This window comes from Lissotriton helveticus, chromosome 4_1 (genome assembly GCF_964261635.1).
Source record: "Lissotriton helveticus chromosome 4_1, aLisHel1.1, whole genome shotgun sequence".
In the NCBI taxonomy this organism is placed as follows: domain Eukaryota; kingdom Metazoa; phylum Chordata; class Amphibia; order Caudata; family Salamandridae; genus Lissotriton; species Lissotriton helveticus.
In genome coordinates, this window is record NC_136063.1 from 20547124 (window position 1) to 20567385 (window position 20262).

At 42.2% G+C, this 20262-nt stretch overlaps 1 protein-coding gene across 1 annotated transcript in view; it reads left to right on the forward strand.

Moving 5' to 3' along the window:
- LOC144828289 (phospholipase A2 inhibitor and Ly6/PLAUR domain-containing protein-like) overlaps positions 1-20262 on the forward strand; it is a 44499-nt gene that overhangs the window by 19484 nt on the left and 4753 nt on the right. The window contains exon 4 of the mRNA XM_078686369.1: positions 4039-4188. Coding sequence (XP_078542495.1) covers positions 4039-4188 — 150 coding nt within the window. The remainder of the gene's footprint in view (positions 1-4038; positions 4189-20262) is intronic.

Here is a 20262-nt window from a genome sequence, read left to right on the forward strand (position 1 = left end):
ATTAAAATTTACTGAAAAAAAGATTGCCACATTTCCCGACATTTAGCTATTACATGGCTGATGGACTATGCCATTTTTGGAGGGTTCACTGCCCTGTTCTACACTGCCTTGGTGGTAGTAGGGAGAGGGGTGGTACGGGGGGAGGTCCTGAGGGTTGAGGCAGTGGGTGTTGTATCCTTATTGGGTTTTGGAAAAAAACTATAGGTTAAAAGAACATTATTATTAGAAGTTAGCATTAAAAAAATTGTAATTCACTGAAAAAACAATAGGTTTCAGGCACGTTATAGATTGAAATTAGCATTAAAAAAACCTTTGAAATATACTGAAAACACCATAGGTTTCAGGCACATTATAGTTTGAAATTAGCATTTAAAAAACCTTAGTAATTCACCCAAAAAAACATAGGTTTCAGACATGTTATAGTTAGTTTGACATTTCACTCGAACAAAACCATAGAAATTCCACGGTTATACTTAGTTGAGCTAACTGCATATCGCGCACCAGCAATGCACTGCTGATGACGTAACATATTGTATCATTCATGACATGGTCAGTGACATCACTGATGACATCTAAAATGACATCACTGATGACATCACTGTACCCTTCTCCCCATGGAGGACCTTGATCTTTCTCATGGGTGATGGGACAGCTCCCCGTATTCCTCACCCCACCGCTGGGAATCCCAGAAAATGCAGTCGCCAGTAGGTAGTTATAGTTAGAACCTCATTTCTACCCAAAACGTTTCTTTTTTTTTATCAATATCTTTAGCGCTGTTTGACGAATCTTCGCAACTTTTTCAAAACAAATGGTTCACTCAGGTCAGCTCCTGTCTTAAAAGTTTTGGGGTGATTCGTCAAACAGTGGCCGGGAAAAAAGGGGGGTCCCAAAACACGTTTCCTCTTCCTCCATGCTGATTTCCATAGGAAATGTAGACAAAGCTATGGCTCAAACTGCTGAACGTAATTACACCAAATTTGACAAAAAGCTAGACATTGGCCCAGAAAGTGTGATACACTTTAAATTGTATAAATCTATTCAATAGCTCCTGAGAAATTAAAAAAATAAAAATATTTATATTGAAATCTGGGCATCAAGGAGGATTTACAAACCCTCCCGAGCACAAGCTTCATTTTGATTGGCTGCCAACACTCCAAACAAGAATGCTCAGTCCCTCTGGGACCCCCTGGTGAAAAAAAGCATGTTCCAAACAAGAATGCTCAGTCCCTCTGGGACCCCTGGTGAAAAAAAGCAAGTTATACATAAAAAGAATCTGTAGAATATGCGCTGGGTGCGTGAATCCTGCAGAAAAAGAAAATCGAAGTGCGGTCTCCTGTGCTTTGTTTACTTAAGCCCCAGATCCAGGGGGCAATCACAAAAGATAGTAAAGGGGCCCGCAGGGGCCCTTGCAGCCCCGGTGACAGCCACCTCCCCGGGGCCATGCTGATTATATGCAGGGGGCACATAGCCCTGGTGACCACCACCTCACTGTGGCTTTATTGTTATTAAAATGGGTAGGGGCCTCATGCAGCCCCCTAAGCAGCCATGGGGACTGCCACCTCCCGGGGCTTTAATAATGAAATGTATGGGGGCATGTTACCCCCCACAGCCTAGGGGTAAAAATTACTATTGTAATTCCAGTGAGTGCAACAGTAGGGTACGTGTCAAGGTACTATGCATTGTAATGGTATATGTTGTAATTACTTGCAATGTAATACCTGCATTGTAGTGACATGCATTGTAATGACATGCGTTGAATTGACATGCAATGTTATGGCTGCGTTGTAATGACATGCGATGTACAGGATGTTGCGATATTATGACTGCTATGTAAAAGTAGTGTGATGTAATGACTGTGTTGTAAAGGTGGTTTCCCATTTAGTGTACAGGAATTATGTAGAGTGGGATTATGTGTTATGGGGAGTAATTATGCGATATGGTAGTCTGTGTTGTGGAGTGGTAACCTCAGTTTTAGGCTTCCTTGTTTCCATAGCAGCAAAATTATGAACTCCATGAGATAAAAAAAAAGAGGAAATCACTGGGGAGCACTTCTGGACCTAGTCAGAGGTATGAACAGGGCCACTGGAATCATGTGACTGTGTGGCTGCAACGACTTTTGCACAATTATAAATTTTACGCATTAGCCACATAATCCATCATCTGCTGCCTAATCTGCAGATTTGAACAAAAAAGCCTTGTTTCTAGCTCAAACTCTTTGTACTTTCTGCACCTCTCTTGCCTCTTTTTGCATCCTTCCTCCCTATTTCTGGACCCCTCCTGCTTCTCTCTGCACCTCTCTTGCTTCTTTCTGTACCATTCTTGCCTCTTTCTCCACCCCTGTTCCCCCTTTCTCTATCCTTGTTAGCTTCTTTCAGCACTTTTTTCTCTTTCTATACCCATCTTACCACTTTCTGCACCCTGTTGCTCCTTTCTGCACCTCTCTTGCTTCTTTCAGCACCCCTTGTGCCTCTTTCACAACCGTCTTCCAGCATCCATCGTGCCTCTTTCTGAACCTCTGTTCCTTTTTTCTGTACTTCTTTTGTTTCTTTCTGCTACTCTCGCTTCTTTCCGCACCCCTTTTGCCTCGTTCTGCACCCTTCTTACCTCTTTTTATTCACCCATTCTGTCTCCTTTGGCCCATCTATGCCATTTTTCTGCACGTTTTCTGTTTTTTTTTGTACCTTTCTTGCTTCTTTTTGCACGCCCTTGCCTCTTTCACAACCCTCTTCCTGCACCGCTCTTTCCTCTTTCTGCACCTCTGTTCCTTTTGTTTCTTTCTGTACCTCTCACTTACTTTTGTACCACTTTTGCCCCTTTCTCTACCCATCCACCCTCTGTCTGTGCCCCTGTTGCCTCTTTATGCACTTCTGTTCTATCTTTCTGCACTTATTTAGATTTTTTCTGCACATATCTTGCTTCTTTCTTTATCCCACATTCCTCTTGCTGGTTCCCTTTCCCTCTTTTTGCATCCCTCTTGCCTCTTTTTGCACCTTTGTTGCTTCTTTCTGAACTCCTCTTACTTCTTTCTACACTCCTCGTGCTTCTTTATCACCCCCTATTCCCTTTGTGCACACCTCCTGCCTCTTTCTGTACTTCTTTTGTTTCTTTCTGCACCCCTTTTGCCTCATTCTACCGCCCTCTTGCCTCTTTCTGCACCCCTGTTCCTTCTTGTGTTTCTTTCTGCAGCTCTCATGCTTCTTTCTGCACCGTTTGCCTCTTTCTCCACCACTCTTCCCTCTTTCTGCAATTAGAGGGGTTGGAAGTCGATTCAGAACACAAGAATTTTTAATTTATTGCCACAGTATTGTTTCAGGATAGTAATTTTGATGGAGTCCTTGTGAACTATGGCTATGCTTCCAAGCATGTCTGTGTTTTTATGCTGGGAAAGGCACCTTCATGTATAAAAACAATCACGAGAGGCATTTCCCTCATTTTACGTGTGCTGCAGAAGGCTGCACACATTGAAAGGGGAAAACATGAGGAGAAATGTCAGCATTTCTCCTCATTACACCTACTCTGGAGAGGCATTTTTTGGTGCTGCCCCAGGTTTACGTACTTTTGTAAATCTGGAGCAGTGTCAAATTCCATGGGTGTTGAGTGGCAACACCCACAGCAACACCCATGGAACCCCTACTTGATGTAAAGTAAGGCGTGGCTTCTCTTTTCTCTATATCTATGCGGCGATGCAAAGCCACGCCTCATAGATATGATTGAGAGCCCTGTGCCACCACAGAGTCATGAAAATATACGCTGCGATGGTGCTGGACTCTTGTAAATGAGTGACGCAATGCACAGGTCTAGTGTGTTACCAAAACACACACTATTCTACAGCAGTCAATGAAAAAGAATTTCTATTCCGGGCAAAAATTTAAGTCAATAAATTCTGTGCATCATGAGTTGAACATGACATTTATTTTATTTTCATACAAAGTGCAGTGCTTAATGCTACTGTTGTTAGGGTGGGAGAAGTTAGCCATGACTTAGCACCCCATTTCTGAACACATTAGGTTTCTCAATTTCTGTTCTGTGTTATTTCAGTGCCTGCTCTGGATAGGACCCCCAATGGATATACGTGTGATGAGTGTTTTTCCGACCAATCCTCGGACTCCTGCATACCGACTGGAGAAGTTCAGTGCACCGGGGAACAGAACACGTGCCACAGCAACTCAGGAAAAGCAATCATACCTGGTGAGAGAAACTGATTTTCTAAGTGTGATTTATATATTCCACTGTACCAATCGTCCTGGTTTCTGGTCCTTTCATTCCAACTAAATGCTGTTCATGCTAATTAATTTTCATTTTCTTCTTAGAATCCACCTGAATGTCTTCAGTGAGCTTGGTTCCATTAAATTTAAAGTAGAAATCATGTCCAATTCACCAAATATACCCTGATGATGTGGTATTTGTATAACAAAAACCTAGACAAAAGAGCAATAGCGTTCTGTACAGGGTCAGAGGCAAACTAAACCAAAACTAAGATTCAGAATAACCACAGTATTTACGAAATGGAATCAAGGATACTTGAGGCCAGATCTACAATTGGATTTTATTGTCCTTCCATTATGCATGGTGTTGCAAGGGCAGAGGAATCCTTAAATCAGATTCTGTAAGCAACACAAGGTAAATCCGTAGAAATGCGAGGGGATGCGAGTCCCTGGCTTGCTCTACTCTGCCATATGGAGGCATTCCTTGTGTGGAGCATGGATGTGTACGTGTGTGTGCTGCAGATCTCAGGTTAAGTAAGCCACTTGCTGTAAGGTGAACAATCAGTTCATACTGCCAGAAGGCCACCAATTGATAGTCTTATTGAGTAAAATGCAAATAACACAGCATGACATGGAGTGACAAAGCACAACAGCACTATGTGTATCTATTGATGAAACAAAGCCTTGAAAAATTCTTAGTTATGACTGAACACAGTCAGTTAATAAGAGCAGCCTCGTGCACTCATTTCAAATCAGTCAATCAATCAATCAATCTTTATTAAGTTTAATTGTAAAACCATAAACATATAATACGTTCAGTTATTGCATGAAAAAATAACATACATACATCATAAAAGAAAAAGAAAACATACAACCAATTCATAAGATGAAGAAACTGTTAGGAGAGAACATTTTCTAACTCGCACAACATTATTCACAAGACTCAGTACAAAGTTAGATATGGGCACAATTTGAAATGATTTAGGACAAATAAGAGCAGGTCTGCTTAGGGTCAATTTGTTAAAAAAATGAGTCCTAGGAATTCTGTAAAATGTATAGAGCAGGACAAAATGCAAAGTGCTTTGTAATGAGGCTCTTTCTCAAGGTCAGGCTCCTTAAACAAGTGTCACAATGTAGGGTGTGCCACCATAAAATATATAGTGGTCCACGTTAAATAGGAGAAAATAAAGTGATAAACAAATCCAACTGAATTCCTCCTGAAGATAAAGTCATGGATTGGTCAGAGACTGTGTGATTGGAAATGTCACACCCTTCCCTGCAGACAAGAGTGATCCCTCTTAGTTTACCTTTCAGTTCTGCTTTTGAAAGGGTGGCACTGATTGTTCCTTCTTCAGAGTAGAAAACTCAAAACTAGGAGAATATGCAAAGTTCTAATCAAAGCATTATGATTGATTGATTGAGTGATTTAAAACCTATATAGCGCTTACTGTCACCCCACGGGTATCCTGGCGCTTTATAAAGGGAGAGACAAATAAACAAAGAATAATCTTTTCAGACTGGTTTCAGATTTGGCCCAGATAGACTCTATTGGTTGTACCTCAATGTAAGGTAGACCCAGTTATTTGTGGCAGATAAACCCTGAGTTTCAGCGAGCAATCTTTAAAGTCAATGCAATTGTTGGCAATCGGCATAGACTCACAGAATAAATTGTAGTGTAGTTCCTATCTTCCCAATAGGCTCTGCGCATTGGAATAATACCTACAGCAGTAAAGGCCTAGGCCAGACGTTAACTAGGTCTACTACTGTCGATACTAGACTTAAAGTTTTGGGTTTGCCAGCTTAGCTCAGAGTTCACTAGAAACTTTCTCGAATGTTCAAGGAGGAATTAACTTCCCTGATTAGACAAGAAGGGATTTAGTTTCTGACAACCATAGAACATGACAACTTTGCTCTCCCCTAATCAAGAGTCAATCTCGAGAGTCGTGTGAACAAAAGGCAAATTATTTTACTCAGTCAGTACGTGCATTCTTAGTCTCATCAGAATGTAGAGAAAAGGAAGAGACGGGCGTGTTCAATAAAAAGGTGTTATTTATTGATCAGTCTCTTTTCTCATACAAGAGAAATGGATCGATATTATTGCAATACTTATAGCTAAGTAAAGTGCATACATTAAAAGCAATAGTATAAAATAATACTGTAAAAACATTGATATGGTTTCTAAGCCATAAGATGTTTTAAAATGAATAAAATATATTATATACACATATACATTTGACTAAACGTACTCAACTGGTGTTTCTAGATACGCCTACCCCGTGTACCTGACCTAAGTCTAATACGTGGGCGGGAATAGATAGTTACAGTTTAAGTTAAGTTTGTTTTTGCCAAGTGAATAACTAAAGAATTCTCTGTGAGGGGTTATTCAGTTCTGTACCTGGAATTTAGGATGAATGAGGAATGGTATCTCTCTCTCTGGTCTCGATATTCCAGGTTGCCTGCGAGGGCTACCCGGAAACGCCGGTGCTGGATTCTCGGCAGGAGAAAGCAGCGCGTCTCTCAGCGTGTCAGAAAGGCGGGGCTGCGCCAGCGGGGACTGCTCTGCTCTTCGCTTCGGCAAGTATGGCTGCTCCGTCTCGTCACCACGCGTGTGTTTGCATATGGCAAGATCGGTAATATTTATACCTTTGAGGTGCCGAGATTGACGTAAGGATGGACATAGATACGTCAATAAAGATGTCATACGACTTGCTCGTTAGCACATTCTTTTACTAAAGTTCTCGGTGAAATCAAAACAATGGCCGCAGGGTTTTGCCAGGTTGTCATAGGTTTGATTTGTTATGAGAACTCCGTATGCCTTATCAGGGGCTGGAGGAATATCGCTTGTCTAATTAGATCGCAAGTGTTTATGACCTAATCAGATAACACGTTCCTGTGCCGTAGTGTGACTGCGTCAGATAACGGTATCTGCATCCTGGGGGTTTTCTGCCTCATGGGCTGACTGCTAGTTAACTTGTTGGTTTGTTTAACTAGAATAGGCTCAGGAATAGGGGGATCGATTCAGGACCTATAGGAATACATGACACCCACTCCACGCTAACTATGGACATATTTACTAATCTAGGCATAGTATAACATAGTACAACATACTATAGAGTAGTGTGTATACCTTACCACCCCAAAATACATAAATGCATTTTGAAATTTTCAAATATACTGAAAAAAAATTGCAGACATATATATATGGTATGCACTCAAGCTGTAGAAAAATGCCAAAGTAATAGCATTTGTATACATTATTGCTTATTTGGTATATGAGAATTACACATGAAATGGTTTCTTACAGAAAAAAGTTTCGAGACCATTCCATCACAGAATAAAATATCTTTATGAACAAGCCAGCGGGCAGCTAATGTCTATAAGCTATCTAAAATTTAGAAACCTTAGTTCTCTAAGAATAGTTCTTACTTTAAGCAGAAGATAGTGTCCCGAAAAATATGCAAAAATATTTGGGGCTGCTGGAAAAACTGCTGTCCGTGAACTGGAGCGAAAATGTTCATGTGACTTTATTTTTAAAGTTGAAGGCCGAATTCAGGGAACGCCGTGTGCGAGCTTGCTCAAAAGTCTCTATTTCTGTTCGGGTGAGAACATCATATCATTTAGGCTTTCGAAAAAACTGTCAACAGCTTCCTGGGAAAGTTCCACTAACTCGGAAATAGGTGTAATCATGCATTCTTGCGCGTGATTGTCTCCATTGACATTCTGATTTGCATTACTGACAGAAGGTCGTACCTGTTCGATGCTGCTTTCATCTTGAACTTCACTACCCATCAATCGTAGTGGTGAAGCTTCCACGAATGCCGTCATCAGGATTGGTAGCCTTTGAGGGCAGCACAAAGCATGAACCTTGATCGGGCTCAACAATGTTTCTGCATCCATCGGCGCATCCGATTGTAGCGTCAGACAGGTGTCTAACACGCATTCTTCTCCGCATAGCAGACACCTCAATACAGGTAAAACACATCTTTGCCACATTGGTCTAAATGATAGAAACCAAGTCATGTTCAGGTCTCTAAGCCGGGAGAGTCCCAGGATTTTTGATATCCGGTCCCGGTATCCAATGGCCAGGATTGTTTCTTCCCTTGTCGCAAGAGTTTTGTCTGTGACATGGGTTGCCATAACGAAAAATAAGGACTAAGAATAGGATTCCTGCAATTAGTCCCAGGATCAGGGGAAGTCCGCCAAAAATCGAATGGACGAAATCTGGAAAAATAACCAGTATGGCTTTGAATGGTGTTAATGCCATTGAAAATACTGTCTTAAATACCTTTGAGACCCCATTGGTATCAGAAATATTTAAGATTTCATTCAGGATTTCCGCGAAATGTACGGGGGAATTAGTTGATAATAATGTATGTATCTCTGCAGTCGTCCTTGCGACTTGTAGATCATACGTTTCTTTTGATGACGAGAGCCTGGTAGGCGTCTGAAGAAGGACTGTTTTCATTCTGCTTAAAGTATCTGTTCGAATAGAAGTAATTTTCAAATCGGGCCATGCCCTTGCCTCCCTGTCTGGGAAGGAGCTGGGGAACAATGTGCGTCCACAGCACTTGACCTTCGCAGTAGTAGTTACTAGATAAGGAGTCCCGGGCATAAGACTACAACATCTGCGGTCTACAATAAGAATGTAACTCCCATTATAGAGTCTTTGAAAGAATGGTTCTATTTCTGTTGCAGGTGCGCCTTGCTGGTGACATGAAAGGTTGTATGAATTCCCTTCACAGGCTCCATGCAAACTAATTCCGTTACACAGAAGTGTGCCACTCAGTGACATCGCACAATTGTTGCCACTAAGAAACACTTTCTGTCCTTTATTACTGACACATGCATGTGAATAGGGCAGGTTCCATGTTGTTTTAAGGTACCCCTTTCCCAATTTCTCGTACATGCCAGCCTGTATATATTTTTGGCAGTATTGAAACCTGAAGGTTGAGATTGGAATATTTATTATCCCATGTATTATCCATTCATTGACAGGTCGTTCTGACATTGTCATTGGTAATCTTTCTAGTTTTTCAATGCTCAAGATTGTATAATCAGCACCCTTTTGCGCAATACTGATTTGTCTATCAGTAAGGTTAAAGATTTGGAATAGTGACGTTGTGTTGATTAAACGCCAAGGCACATAGCCTGAACGCAGATTTTGTAACGTCCAGCCAAGCTGTACAATAGAACGCAATTGTGACTGACCGTGTTGTAATAGCAGTAAGTCTTGCGATAATATATCGATTGCTGACGACACAATGCTGTCCAAAGAAAAAATTCTGGAGGACAGAGTCATTAACCCATTGTCCACTACAGAAAGTAATTTTTCCAAATTAATACGGTCAATTTCCCGTATTCTCTCTGCTGTTTCAATTTGAGTAACCTTCCAGGCCTCATTGTATGCTGCATATACAGAGGCTGCTATGAAACGCTTTTGACGCTGTTTGCGTGGTCCCAAAGTGAAATCACGCAAGTCAGCACCATCAGTAAGTAAAGTTAGGTGTTGCTTAATTTCTGCCAGTGTGGAAGTTTGTAGCCATTGAAGGCATAGTTTGCCCACACTGTAGGTGGTTATTATCCCTGGGTGATGTCTTTGAGGATATCTAGGGTCTGGCCTGGTCGTTTTGAACCCCTGTGTTTTGTTCAGGAATCTGTCTTGACAGTTATTAGTATCTGTGGGCCAGATCAACCACTGTTTCCAATCAGGATGTGTTCTGTTTTGGTTTAATATTTGGTTTACGTCTATCTCCTCATCTGTATCAGAGTTATTGCTAAACATTATTGGCTTTGGAATAGACGGTTTATTTAAATCTTTGATTTTGGCTAAGCCAAGACAGGTGGTCTGTTGAACAGTGTCATTTAAAAATATCATTTGTTCTGGGATCATGCAGGCTCTAAACAAAGCTTCTATACCCTGTACTTGCCATTCTTTTGTACCCCAAACACTTTTCAATTCAACATTTTTGTCCCAATAATCAAATCCAAAAGTATTCATTTGTTCAAAAAATGAGTCTGAATATAACAATTTTGTGTTGGTTATCATGGTTTTGGTTCCTGTCTTGTTTGACAATTTAAAATAAAATGCTTCAGCATTACTTGTGTTAAAACCTGAAAAATATGAATATTTGTCGTAAACGGTTCTTGAGCTCCCTTTTGGAGGTGTTGCACAATGTTCCCATTGATTATAATTTAAAACATTTCTAGGTTGTGCAGATCTATGTAAAAAGTGGTTACCATAGTGGTTATAGCAATACATACTGTCATAATTTGTAGAACCCTGCAAATAATCATGGTTGGTAAATTTAGCAGACATTACTAAGTCAGACATCATGTTATTAATACTTTCGAAGTCCCAATCATCAGCAAATGAGTTTGGTTTTGCAAAGTCACTCAATGAGATCTTAATTTGGTGTGGATATTTCAGGATCTCGACCGAACCATAAATTTCATAGTCAGTGTTGTCCCAAGCTACCCCACCAGGTATCGGATTGGCTGTGAAGTTGGCTGAAGAAAGTTCTCTTTTCTCGACGTGTGAAGATGTGTGTGGTTTGAGGATCAAGTTGATTTTCTGACTTGCTGTGTCCATTTTAGCATATTTTCCCTCAATGAAGCGTCCCAAAGTAAGTACCATGATGAGCCAAAGTATGAGGATAAATGCACCAAAACCCACCCAAAATTCAATCCATGGAGAAATCAGATATGTTTCTTTCAGTTGTCTCAAAAGTTCCTTAGCTTTGTCTTTAAAGGTTTTTGATGATGGCTGTGTCTTTGATTCGCTGAAGCCCTCAGAGGAATCATCGAAGTTAATGAAGTAGCCGGATGCAGTTCTGTCAATTGTTCCAATTGGTTCAGGATTTCTGTGTCTTGCATTTTCACTTGTTACTTCATTATAGATTGGTGTGTCTCTGCTAAATGTTTTTATTTGGGTATTCAGAGGTCTTAGTTCTATTGCATTTTTGCATAGTCCTTGTTGTTCTTCTGTAGGCGTTTCGAATGTGATGAGCCTCTTCGTTAGGACCTCTGTACTGGTAGCAAACCTTGGTGTTCTGCTACTTATTGGGAGTCCACTTGGCCTACTGTTTGTTATCGGCCACATGTTGTGGTTTTACCAGGTCGATGGATACAACTCGGTTCTCCTTTTTACCAGCAAGTGGCGGTAGTACAACTGATCTTGTCCCGTTGACAGACAAGACAGGAACTGCTTTTCTGTAAGAAGGCCCAAATTCCTTCTTTACCGCGATCTTTTCCCTGACTAGATCCCGGACTTTTGGAATCCAGACAGGTCTTGCTGGGACAGGTGGTGGTTCTTCAGTGGTTGTTGGCTGTTGTTTCAACTTTATGTTGCTCAGGTCTTTTCTTGTTTTGTTTAAGTCCTGCAAAATAGCCAAACGGTCTTTGATATCAAAGCTTTTTTCTTTCACCACTGAAGTCTGACTATCAATGTCAGAGATCATCATCCTAGTTCCAAATAATAATTCGTACGCACTGAATCCCTTCAGAGAATTTCTTGGCAAGTTATTGAGACTACGTTGGACACTTATTAGATGTTTGACCCACCCAGCTCCCGAACCTAATATCCTTTCCGCTATTGATTGCTTTATGCCTTGGTTTTTTCTTTACACCGTCCCGTACCCTCAGGAAGGAAGTGAGAAGATTCCCGCTGGACTATGCTCATTTGGCCAAGTTTCCCCCCAGGCTGGAGGGCTTGAGTGAAAACAATAGTCAAACGTAGCATGCGCTTAGCGTATATGCCATTTAGACCCGCAAATCTTTGTATAACAGTCCGGACGTCAGCCGAGTGCTGGTGATCTACATTATAAGTGGAACTAGCCTGTATATGTTAATCGCAACCCTTCCTTTTTACTCCTGATTTTTCCTGGAGTAGAACGACGAGGTATTAAACTGTTTCTCTCCCCACTGCGATCTCTGTTGCAGTTTGGGCAGTTTTTTACAAACATGGTATGACGCAGGCTCATGCCTGGCCACCAGTACCGTGATTGTAATTCTTCCAGAGAATCTTTTATTTTAAGGTGTCTGAGACCCTCGCCCATGTGTGCGTCTGCGATTAACAAGTTTCTCCTGTCCATGTTTGGAATCACTCTATCCCCCACTCCAGGGATTCGAGCAAAAGGGACGGAGTTTGCATCGATTATGTATGTGTAATTGAGTGGATAGTTGATCGGTAACGCTGAGCAGTCGCCTTTTGATGACGTTTTCACTGCCAGCACTGTTTCACCGTCAATGTATTTTAATGTACGCTTTTTTCGATCTACGGGAGCCAGTTTAGTGGCTGCCGCTGTGGCTGTCTCAGCCAATGAATTCCCTACAACGTGAACGCCATCACGCTGATGACTCAGTGAGTGAGTCACGTGAGTCTTTGGTAGTTCTTTTTGTAAAAGAGCTATTTGTTCCCAGAGCAGTTTCTGCTTTATTGGTGCATCTGTGTCATCTTTGTAACCGTTTTGAATCCCTGTCTGCAAATCGCTGTTATATGATTTGACGCAGTAATATGAATCTGACACTATAAGTGTCGGGAATTCGCGATCCGCATTATCTAGCGCCATTTTTAAAGCTAATATTTCAGTTTGTTGTTCTGAATTACTTTCTACTGAGTGTGTCTTTGTTAATAGAGGTTTTAGTTTACCTCCGCGCCACACTTCTTTTGTAATCTCACATGTGGGGTTGTATGCTTGTTCTCCCCAAACGGAGGGTTGAGCATGTCCGTCTGTATAGATTACACAGGCGTAATGTCGTAAAGGCAGAATGTCGATTGGGAGAGGGTATGTTTCTTCATATTCTATATTTTTTAATTCTTCTAGTTGTTAAAAAATTGTCAACCAGGCTATACTTGATAATTCATATCCTACGTACAGGACTGTCAGATGGGCAATTCTGGATTTTTTAAAGTTGAATTTGTAACCCTCTGCAGCGAACCCAAGTATTATGGTGTTCACTCTTTTCAAGTGAGTCTCCAAGTCATCGTCTGTTAAGTAAATGTCATCGACATAAGATAATGCTTCATCATCATATAGTTGAAGTAATTCTGTTACTCTCGCTGAGAATATCCCCGGGCTGTTCTTGTACCCCTGGGCTAACCGACAGAATTGTTTTTGAGTGCCATTTACTGAGAATGCAGTTAAATATCTGCTCTCTGGTGCTATGTTTTGACAAAAGAATCCATTAGAGATGTCTAAGGTTGTTTTGTATTTTTTGCGCACTATGTTATTCATTAGTGCAGCACCGTGTGAGTTTTGCACTGCAAAAGTTTTGCAACATGTGTTAAGGTGTCGGTAATCCAAAACTAGATGATATGAATTGTCTGGTTTGGAGACCGGAAACAAAGGATTGTTCATTTGTGAGGTGCAAGTTTCAATCACCCCCTGGTATTCTAGCTGATCTAGTATTTCATTTACCTGTTTTTTAGCTTCTTGCTTAATTGGGTACTGCCTTTGTGCAGTAGGTTGTGATTTTAACTGGATTTTGTGAGGAGGGGAGTCCTCATCCCATCCTACATGATTTTTATATAAAGCAGGTGCTAGAGCCACTGCCCACTTTCTAGCAAGTGTGTATTTTTCATGAATTGGAATTTGATTTGAGAAGGCAGGCATAATTACTTCTTCGCCATGAGGGCACTCCCTGACAAACTCTGGTGGCCAGTCTTTTTCAGCTAGAAGGATGTCATAGCCCTTGGAGAGATTATCCCAAAATAGTCCCCTTATTTTCCTAGTCTTATCTCCCTCTATACGTAATGTTATCTCGTATATCTTGTGAGGTTTGCTAACCCTGGTGTCTGCAGTTTCCACTTGAAGATATTCATTCGTGTCCACTGTCTCCAGATGATTCATAAGGACTTTGCAAGCTATGCTCACTTCTGCTGCGCTGTCTAGCATTGTCTGAGCCCACTCTCCGTTTTTCAGTTGTGTCCTCAGTATTCTCGGCATTGTTAACTACCTTGATACTGGCTACCTTCTTTTTTGGAAATTGTAATTTCTTTTTTAGCTGAGCAGGTTCCTTGTCTTTGGACTTGGCGTGCTCTTCTCTTTGTTCTGATCGTCCTCTTCTTTCCGATTTCTGCGAGGAAGTCTGAAAAGATTGAGAGGGACGCGTATCAATGTCTTGATATCTATCAGGTTTTTTTATATTATCCCTATTTCTAAGGTTATATCTTTTCCCAGAGGGGTCACTCTGGGGTGACCTGTGTCTTTGGTTCGGAGATTTCTCCCTTCGCCTAGGAGACCTTCCTCTGGACTGGAATTTCTTTTCTTTAGGATTGGATTGTTTGTTTCCATCCCAGTTCTTTTTTGGTGAATTATTATTAAACAATATTTTTTCTGGACTTTCAGTCAGTTGTGGTTTTACTGGTATTCCACCTAAACTGTTCCTACCTAGTTCCTCATAGGATTTTTCTATGATTCTGGCAATTTCAGCTGGTTGGTCTGCTATATCTGTCTCTTTTAACCTCTGGCGGATCGCCACGTTGGCTGCTTCACCTTTTATGTTGGCTAATAATATAGCCGAGACCTGCTTGAAGTCTTTCAGTAATTTCATACCAAGAGTTAAAGCGGGTTCTGGACCATATTCGTCTTGAATTTGTTTTAGCACATCTGGTATCACCGAAATGGATGGAACACAGTGCGTTTTTGTGTAGATGGAAGCAAAGACTGTACCCCAAGTGTCACAGTCCTCTATGTGTGGTGCGATTCCCATTGGGAGACAGATAGTCAGAATCCTGTGTTTTTCTAGCGGGGTGGTGTCAGGAAACACCGCCTCTATTTGGGTAATTTTCTGTGCCAACCAGAATGGTATTTGTTCCCGTTTAGCCGGTACTTTACCTAGGCAGGATTGGATGTTCTGTGGTGTAATTTTATTTGTGTTCCCCTGTTGAGGGGTCAGCTGTGGAAGTTTAATCGCTGGCTGAATTGTTGATGTCCGCATCACATACTGAACTAATCGTCTATGAATTTTTATTAATTGTTTTAGCTGTGTTAACAGCTCTGCTGCAGACATCCCATTGATGTCTGGATGTGGTGTGTATCCGGCTAGGACCGGCCACGTTGCTCCTGGTCTACCTAAAGGACCGAGCCTGGTGATGTGATTATTATGTTTTAGGGCGCCATCAAATAAGAGCAAATGCTCTTGGAATTTGAGTGGTACTTCCACCTCCTCGAAAGGAGTGTACTCATTAGGAGGTTCCTCTATTTTGAAATAGTGGAAGTACTTTGTTACAGCATTTGCTGCTGGAAAATGTATCCATGAATAGTATACCTCTGTCTGCCGATATTCGTGTGCCTCAATTACGAATATGACTGTGCCACCTCTAGGTGTCAGTCCATTTTCTATAAGTTTCAAGGTTATAGATTTTCTTTTAATGACCGGGATGAGTATTATATCCGGGTCTGCATTTTGTAGTGCAGTATCAGCTTCTGCTATGTCAGCTGCTAATCTAACTGCCTCTCTTTCTTCTTCATTTTCTGACATTTTACTGTCCTGAAGGTTATTTTGTTTGTTTGCAGATCAGGTTTCTTATGGAAACAAAGATTAAATGCACAATATGTTGGAACCGTTTATCCTTCAACGTTGACTATACCAAGAACCATACGTAGGAGTTCCCTCATGCGAGGTCTGGCGGATATAACCTTTCACCCACTCCAGACGTCTTTGGAGTATTGTGGGAAAAGGGGTCTGAGTGAGAAAGCACGACTGAGTTACTCTAAATGTCTTACGTTAGTTTTATCGCCCTTTCCAAACGCGTTGGGCGCCATGTAGTGTAGTTCCTATCTTCCCAATAGGCTCTGCGCATTGGAATAATACCTACAGCAGTAAAGGCCTAGGCCAGACGTTAACTAGGTCTACTACTGTCGATACTAGACTTAAAGTTTTGGGTTTGCCAGCTTAGCTCAGAGTTCACTAGAAACTTTCTCGAATGTTCAAGGAGGAATTAACTTCCCTGATTAGACAAGAAGGGATTTAGTTTCTGACAACCATAGAACATGACAACTTTGCTCTCCCCTAATCAAGAGTCAATCTCGAGAGTCGTGTGAACAAAAGGCAAATTATTTTACTCAGTCAGTACGTGCATTCTTAGTCTCATCAGAATGTAGAGAAAAGGAAGAGACGGGCGTGTTCAATAAAAAGGTGTTATTTATTGATCAGTCTCTTTTCTCATACAAGAGAAATGGATCGATATTATTGCAATACTTATAGCTAAGTAAAGTGCATACATTAAAAGCAATAGTATAAAATAATACTGTAAAAACATTGATATGGTTTCTAAGCCATAAGATGTTTTAAAATGAATAAAATATATTATATACACATATACATTTGACTAAACGTACTCAACTGGTGTTTCTAGATACGCCTACCCCGTGTACCTGACCTAAGTCTAATACGTGGGCGGGAATAGATAGTTACAGTTTAAGTTAAGTTTGTTTTTGCCAAGTGAATAACTAAAGAATTCTCTGTGAGGGGTTATTCAGTTCTGTACCTGGAATTTAGGATGAATGAGGAATGGTATCTCTCTCTCTGGTCTCGATATTCCAGGTTGCCTGCGAGGGCTACCCGGAAACGCCGGTGCTGGATTCTCGGCAGGAGAAAGCAGCACGTCTCTCAGCGCGTCAGAAAGGCGGGGCTGCGCCAGCGGGGTCTGCTCTGCTCTTCGCTTCGGCAAGTATGGCTGCTCCGTCTCGTCACCACGCGTGTGTTTGCATATGGCAAGATCGGTAATATTTATACCTTTAAGGTGCCGAGATTGACGTAAGGATGGACATAGATACGTCAATAAAGATGTCATACGACTTGCTCGTTAGCACATTCTTTTACTAAAGTTCTCGGTGAAATCAAAACAATGGCCGCAGGGTTTTGCCAGGTTGTCATAGGTTTGATTTGTTATGAGAACTCCGTATGCCTTATCAGGGGCTGGAGGAATATCGCTTGTCTAATTAGATCGCAAGTGTTTATGACCTAATCAGATAACACGTTCCTGTGCCGTAGTGTGACTGCGTCAGATAACGGTATCTGCATCATGGGGGTTTTCTGCCTCATGGGCTGACTGCTAGTTAACTTGTTGGTTTGTTTAACTAGAATAGGGTCAGGAATAGGGGGATCGATTCAGGACCTATAGGAATACATGACAAAATAGCAGCAGAAATACATTTACTATTTACCATATACTGATCCAACGACTAGAGGAAGCTGGAGTCACTGACATCGCTCTCCAGTGGTTTCGATCATTTTTGTCTGATCGAACCTTTAAAGTGGCAATACCACCAGGCCAATCCATCATCCATCCCTTGGAGCTGGGAGTCCCACAGGGCTCCTCGTTGAGCCCCACAATGTTCAATCTCTATGTGAAACCGTTGGCTGCAGTCGTCAAACAGTGGGGTCTGACGATGACCTCATATGCTGACGACACGCAGCTGGCGGTGACACTCAGTGGAGACCCTGAGGTGGAGGCCCCCAGATTCAGTGCGGGTCTTGTGGCAGTAGCAAGCTGGCTTCGCACCAACTGCCTACAGTTGAATGCCACCAAAACTGAGGTGTTGGTACTGGGGAAGCACGCTGAGCTATGGGGAAACCAGTGGTGGCCACCAGAGCTGGGCGTTATCCCGATTCCAGCTGCTGGAGTGAAAAACCTAGGCATTTGGCTGGACCCCGCGCTCACTTTTACGGACCATACTAAGAAGGTGGCTGCCACGTGTTATGGTATCCTGCGGGGCATAAGGCCGGTCTTAAAGTACTTCGATCCCCCCACCAGACAGCTCGTGGTCCAGGCATCGATTTTATCTCGGCTGGACTATGGGAGTGCGCTGATGTTAGGGATGAATCAGGCGGAGGCCTCTAGGCTCCAAAGGGTGCAAAATGCTACGGCACGGGCCATTGTGGGCCTCCCCAGACACTGCTCTGTGTCTGGTACCATCTCGGCCCTACACTGGCTTCCGGTCAGGCAGCGGATCAAGTTTAAAGCGCTGTGCTTGGTCTTTAAAATTCTGAAATTTTCTTCGCCGCCGGCACTTGCCAATCTACTTATTCCTTACATCCCTCTGAGATCATTGAGATCAGAGGCTCTCCATCTGGCAGTTTGCCCTCGTTTTAAACTGAGTAGAATGGGTGGCCGTTCTTTCCGGGTGCTCGCAGCAGGGTTATGGAACTCGCTCCCGGTGTGCACTCGAGCTCTTAATGACTTACTCGCCTTTAGGCAGGCAATTAAAAACTTCCTGTTTCCCGCCCTAGAATAGTCATCCCTTTCTTTTACTGTGTGTTATGTTATAGTGCCTGTCAAAGCGCCAGGACGCCCCTTTGCTGGGGCAGCTGTGCGCTATAGAAAAATAAATACCATAACATAACATAACATAACATATATTACACACGACTTGACCCTAATCCGACCCTAATTTAGAGGCAAATCTAAATCTCGTACAGGTGATTTTCAGGCTGCTGGTTCCTAAGAATGAATTGGGGTTTCCAATTTCCAGAGCCTTCAAATAGAATTCTCAGGTTACAAAAGGTATTATCTTTGTTTATCTATAACCTTTAATGGAAAACGGTTGTGTTTTGATACTCCACCTTAAATCATTGTGAATATTTTATTAAGGATCAACTTTAAATTGAATCTTTCCATACGGACCATAGAAGAAGCCAGGAGCAATTGCAAGCCAGTCGCTATAAGTGCAATGAGAACGGCATCTTCAGAGTACATAGGAGAAAGAATTGGAACAGTAAATCTGGTATTTGTGAAGCGCGAAACACTCACCCTTAAGTGTCTGAAGATGCTGGAGGGGTAAAGTCTAAAGAGGTGGTCAGTAGGTTCTGTTCAAAGGTTCTTATATAGATATGGCCTTTACCATCCAGAAACGTGTCCAGCACTTCTTTCCAATCCTCTCCCAGTATGATATGAGATTTTCAGAGTTCAGTGATGGGGCAGTTAAGGTGGGAGAGAATGGCGGACATGTCACTGCTAGGAGCGTAGAGAGAGCCGATGCTGAACACCATAGTGCGAGTCCAGAGCTTGGCAAACAAATATTGTCCCTCATTGTCTGACCAGTTTTCTAGAACACTATATTGAAGGGATTTGTGAATGAGAATGGCCACCCTACATTTATTGGAGCTGGGCATGGGGTCACTGAGTATGGTAGGGTCCTTACTGGTTGATGTCTTGCTGCTTTAGAGGACTTGTCGCACCCAGTCCAGTGAGTTTCTCTGCCTCACTTGCTGAAAGGTGTGTCTCTTAGAAAAGGGCTAATGTCAGTGTGCTTAGATATCAGGTAGGATACAATATTTTCCTATTTAATATGAGTACTGCACATTAAATTGAGCGTGGTGAAAGTAAGGATGTGGCAGGATATGGTAGTGGCCATTAGCGAGTGAAGTTGGTAAAGTATACGGCTGGAAGATGGAAGGCAAGTGTATTTTGTCAACAACATTGTAGAGAAGGGAGGGAGAGCACAGTATTTGTGAGGTGCTTTGGGTGCACAGGAGTGGTGCAGTTGAAGGGGAGCCTAAACCCCAACATTATCTAAGGGCATGAGCGGGAGGTAGGCAGATGAGGGGGATTTGCCACAGGGAGGTTGAGCCAATAATGATGCAGAATAGACAAAGCAAAAAAAGAAGAGTAAAAAGGGTATGAGTAGTAAATGTATATCCATGTGGTGTTAAGTATCTGTTTCTTGTGTGTTGACCCCCCTCTTGGAGACAAAGGATGGTATGGAGCATTCATGATGGTCATACTCTTAAGAGATAAGTATGGCCAGTGTGCTACTACTGGGGAAGAGAGGAGAGAAAATGATACAATGGGTGCCCAGGGGGCATGGCACGCTAGCGTCTTTGCAACTGTTTGGGGGCAGGGGAGCAGATGGTGAGAGAGTAGATCTACCATGGGTTATGACTCTATGCCAAGAAGACAGATGACAGATGAGAAACTGTCAATGTATGATGATGTATAGAGGCCATTCAGAAAGATGGGGAAGGAGAGGAGGGTGCCCAGCCTTAGGGAGGTGAACTGGTACAAGAACAGATGCGCGCAAGTATAGCAACACTACCAGAACCGTGGCCACAA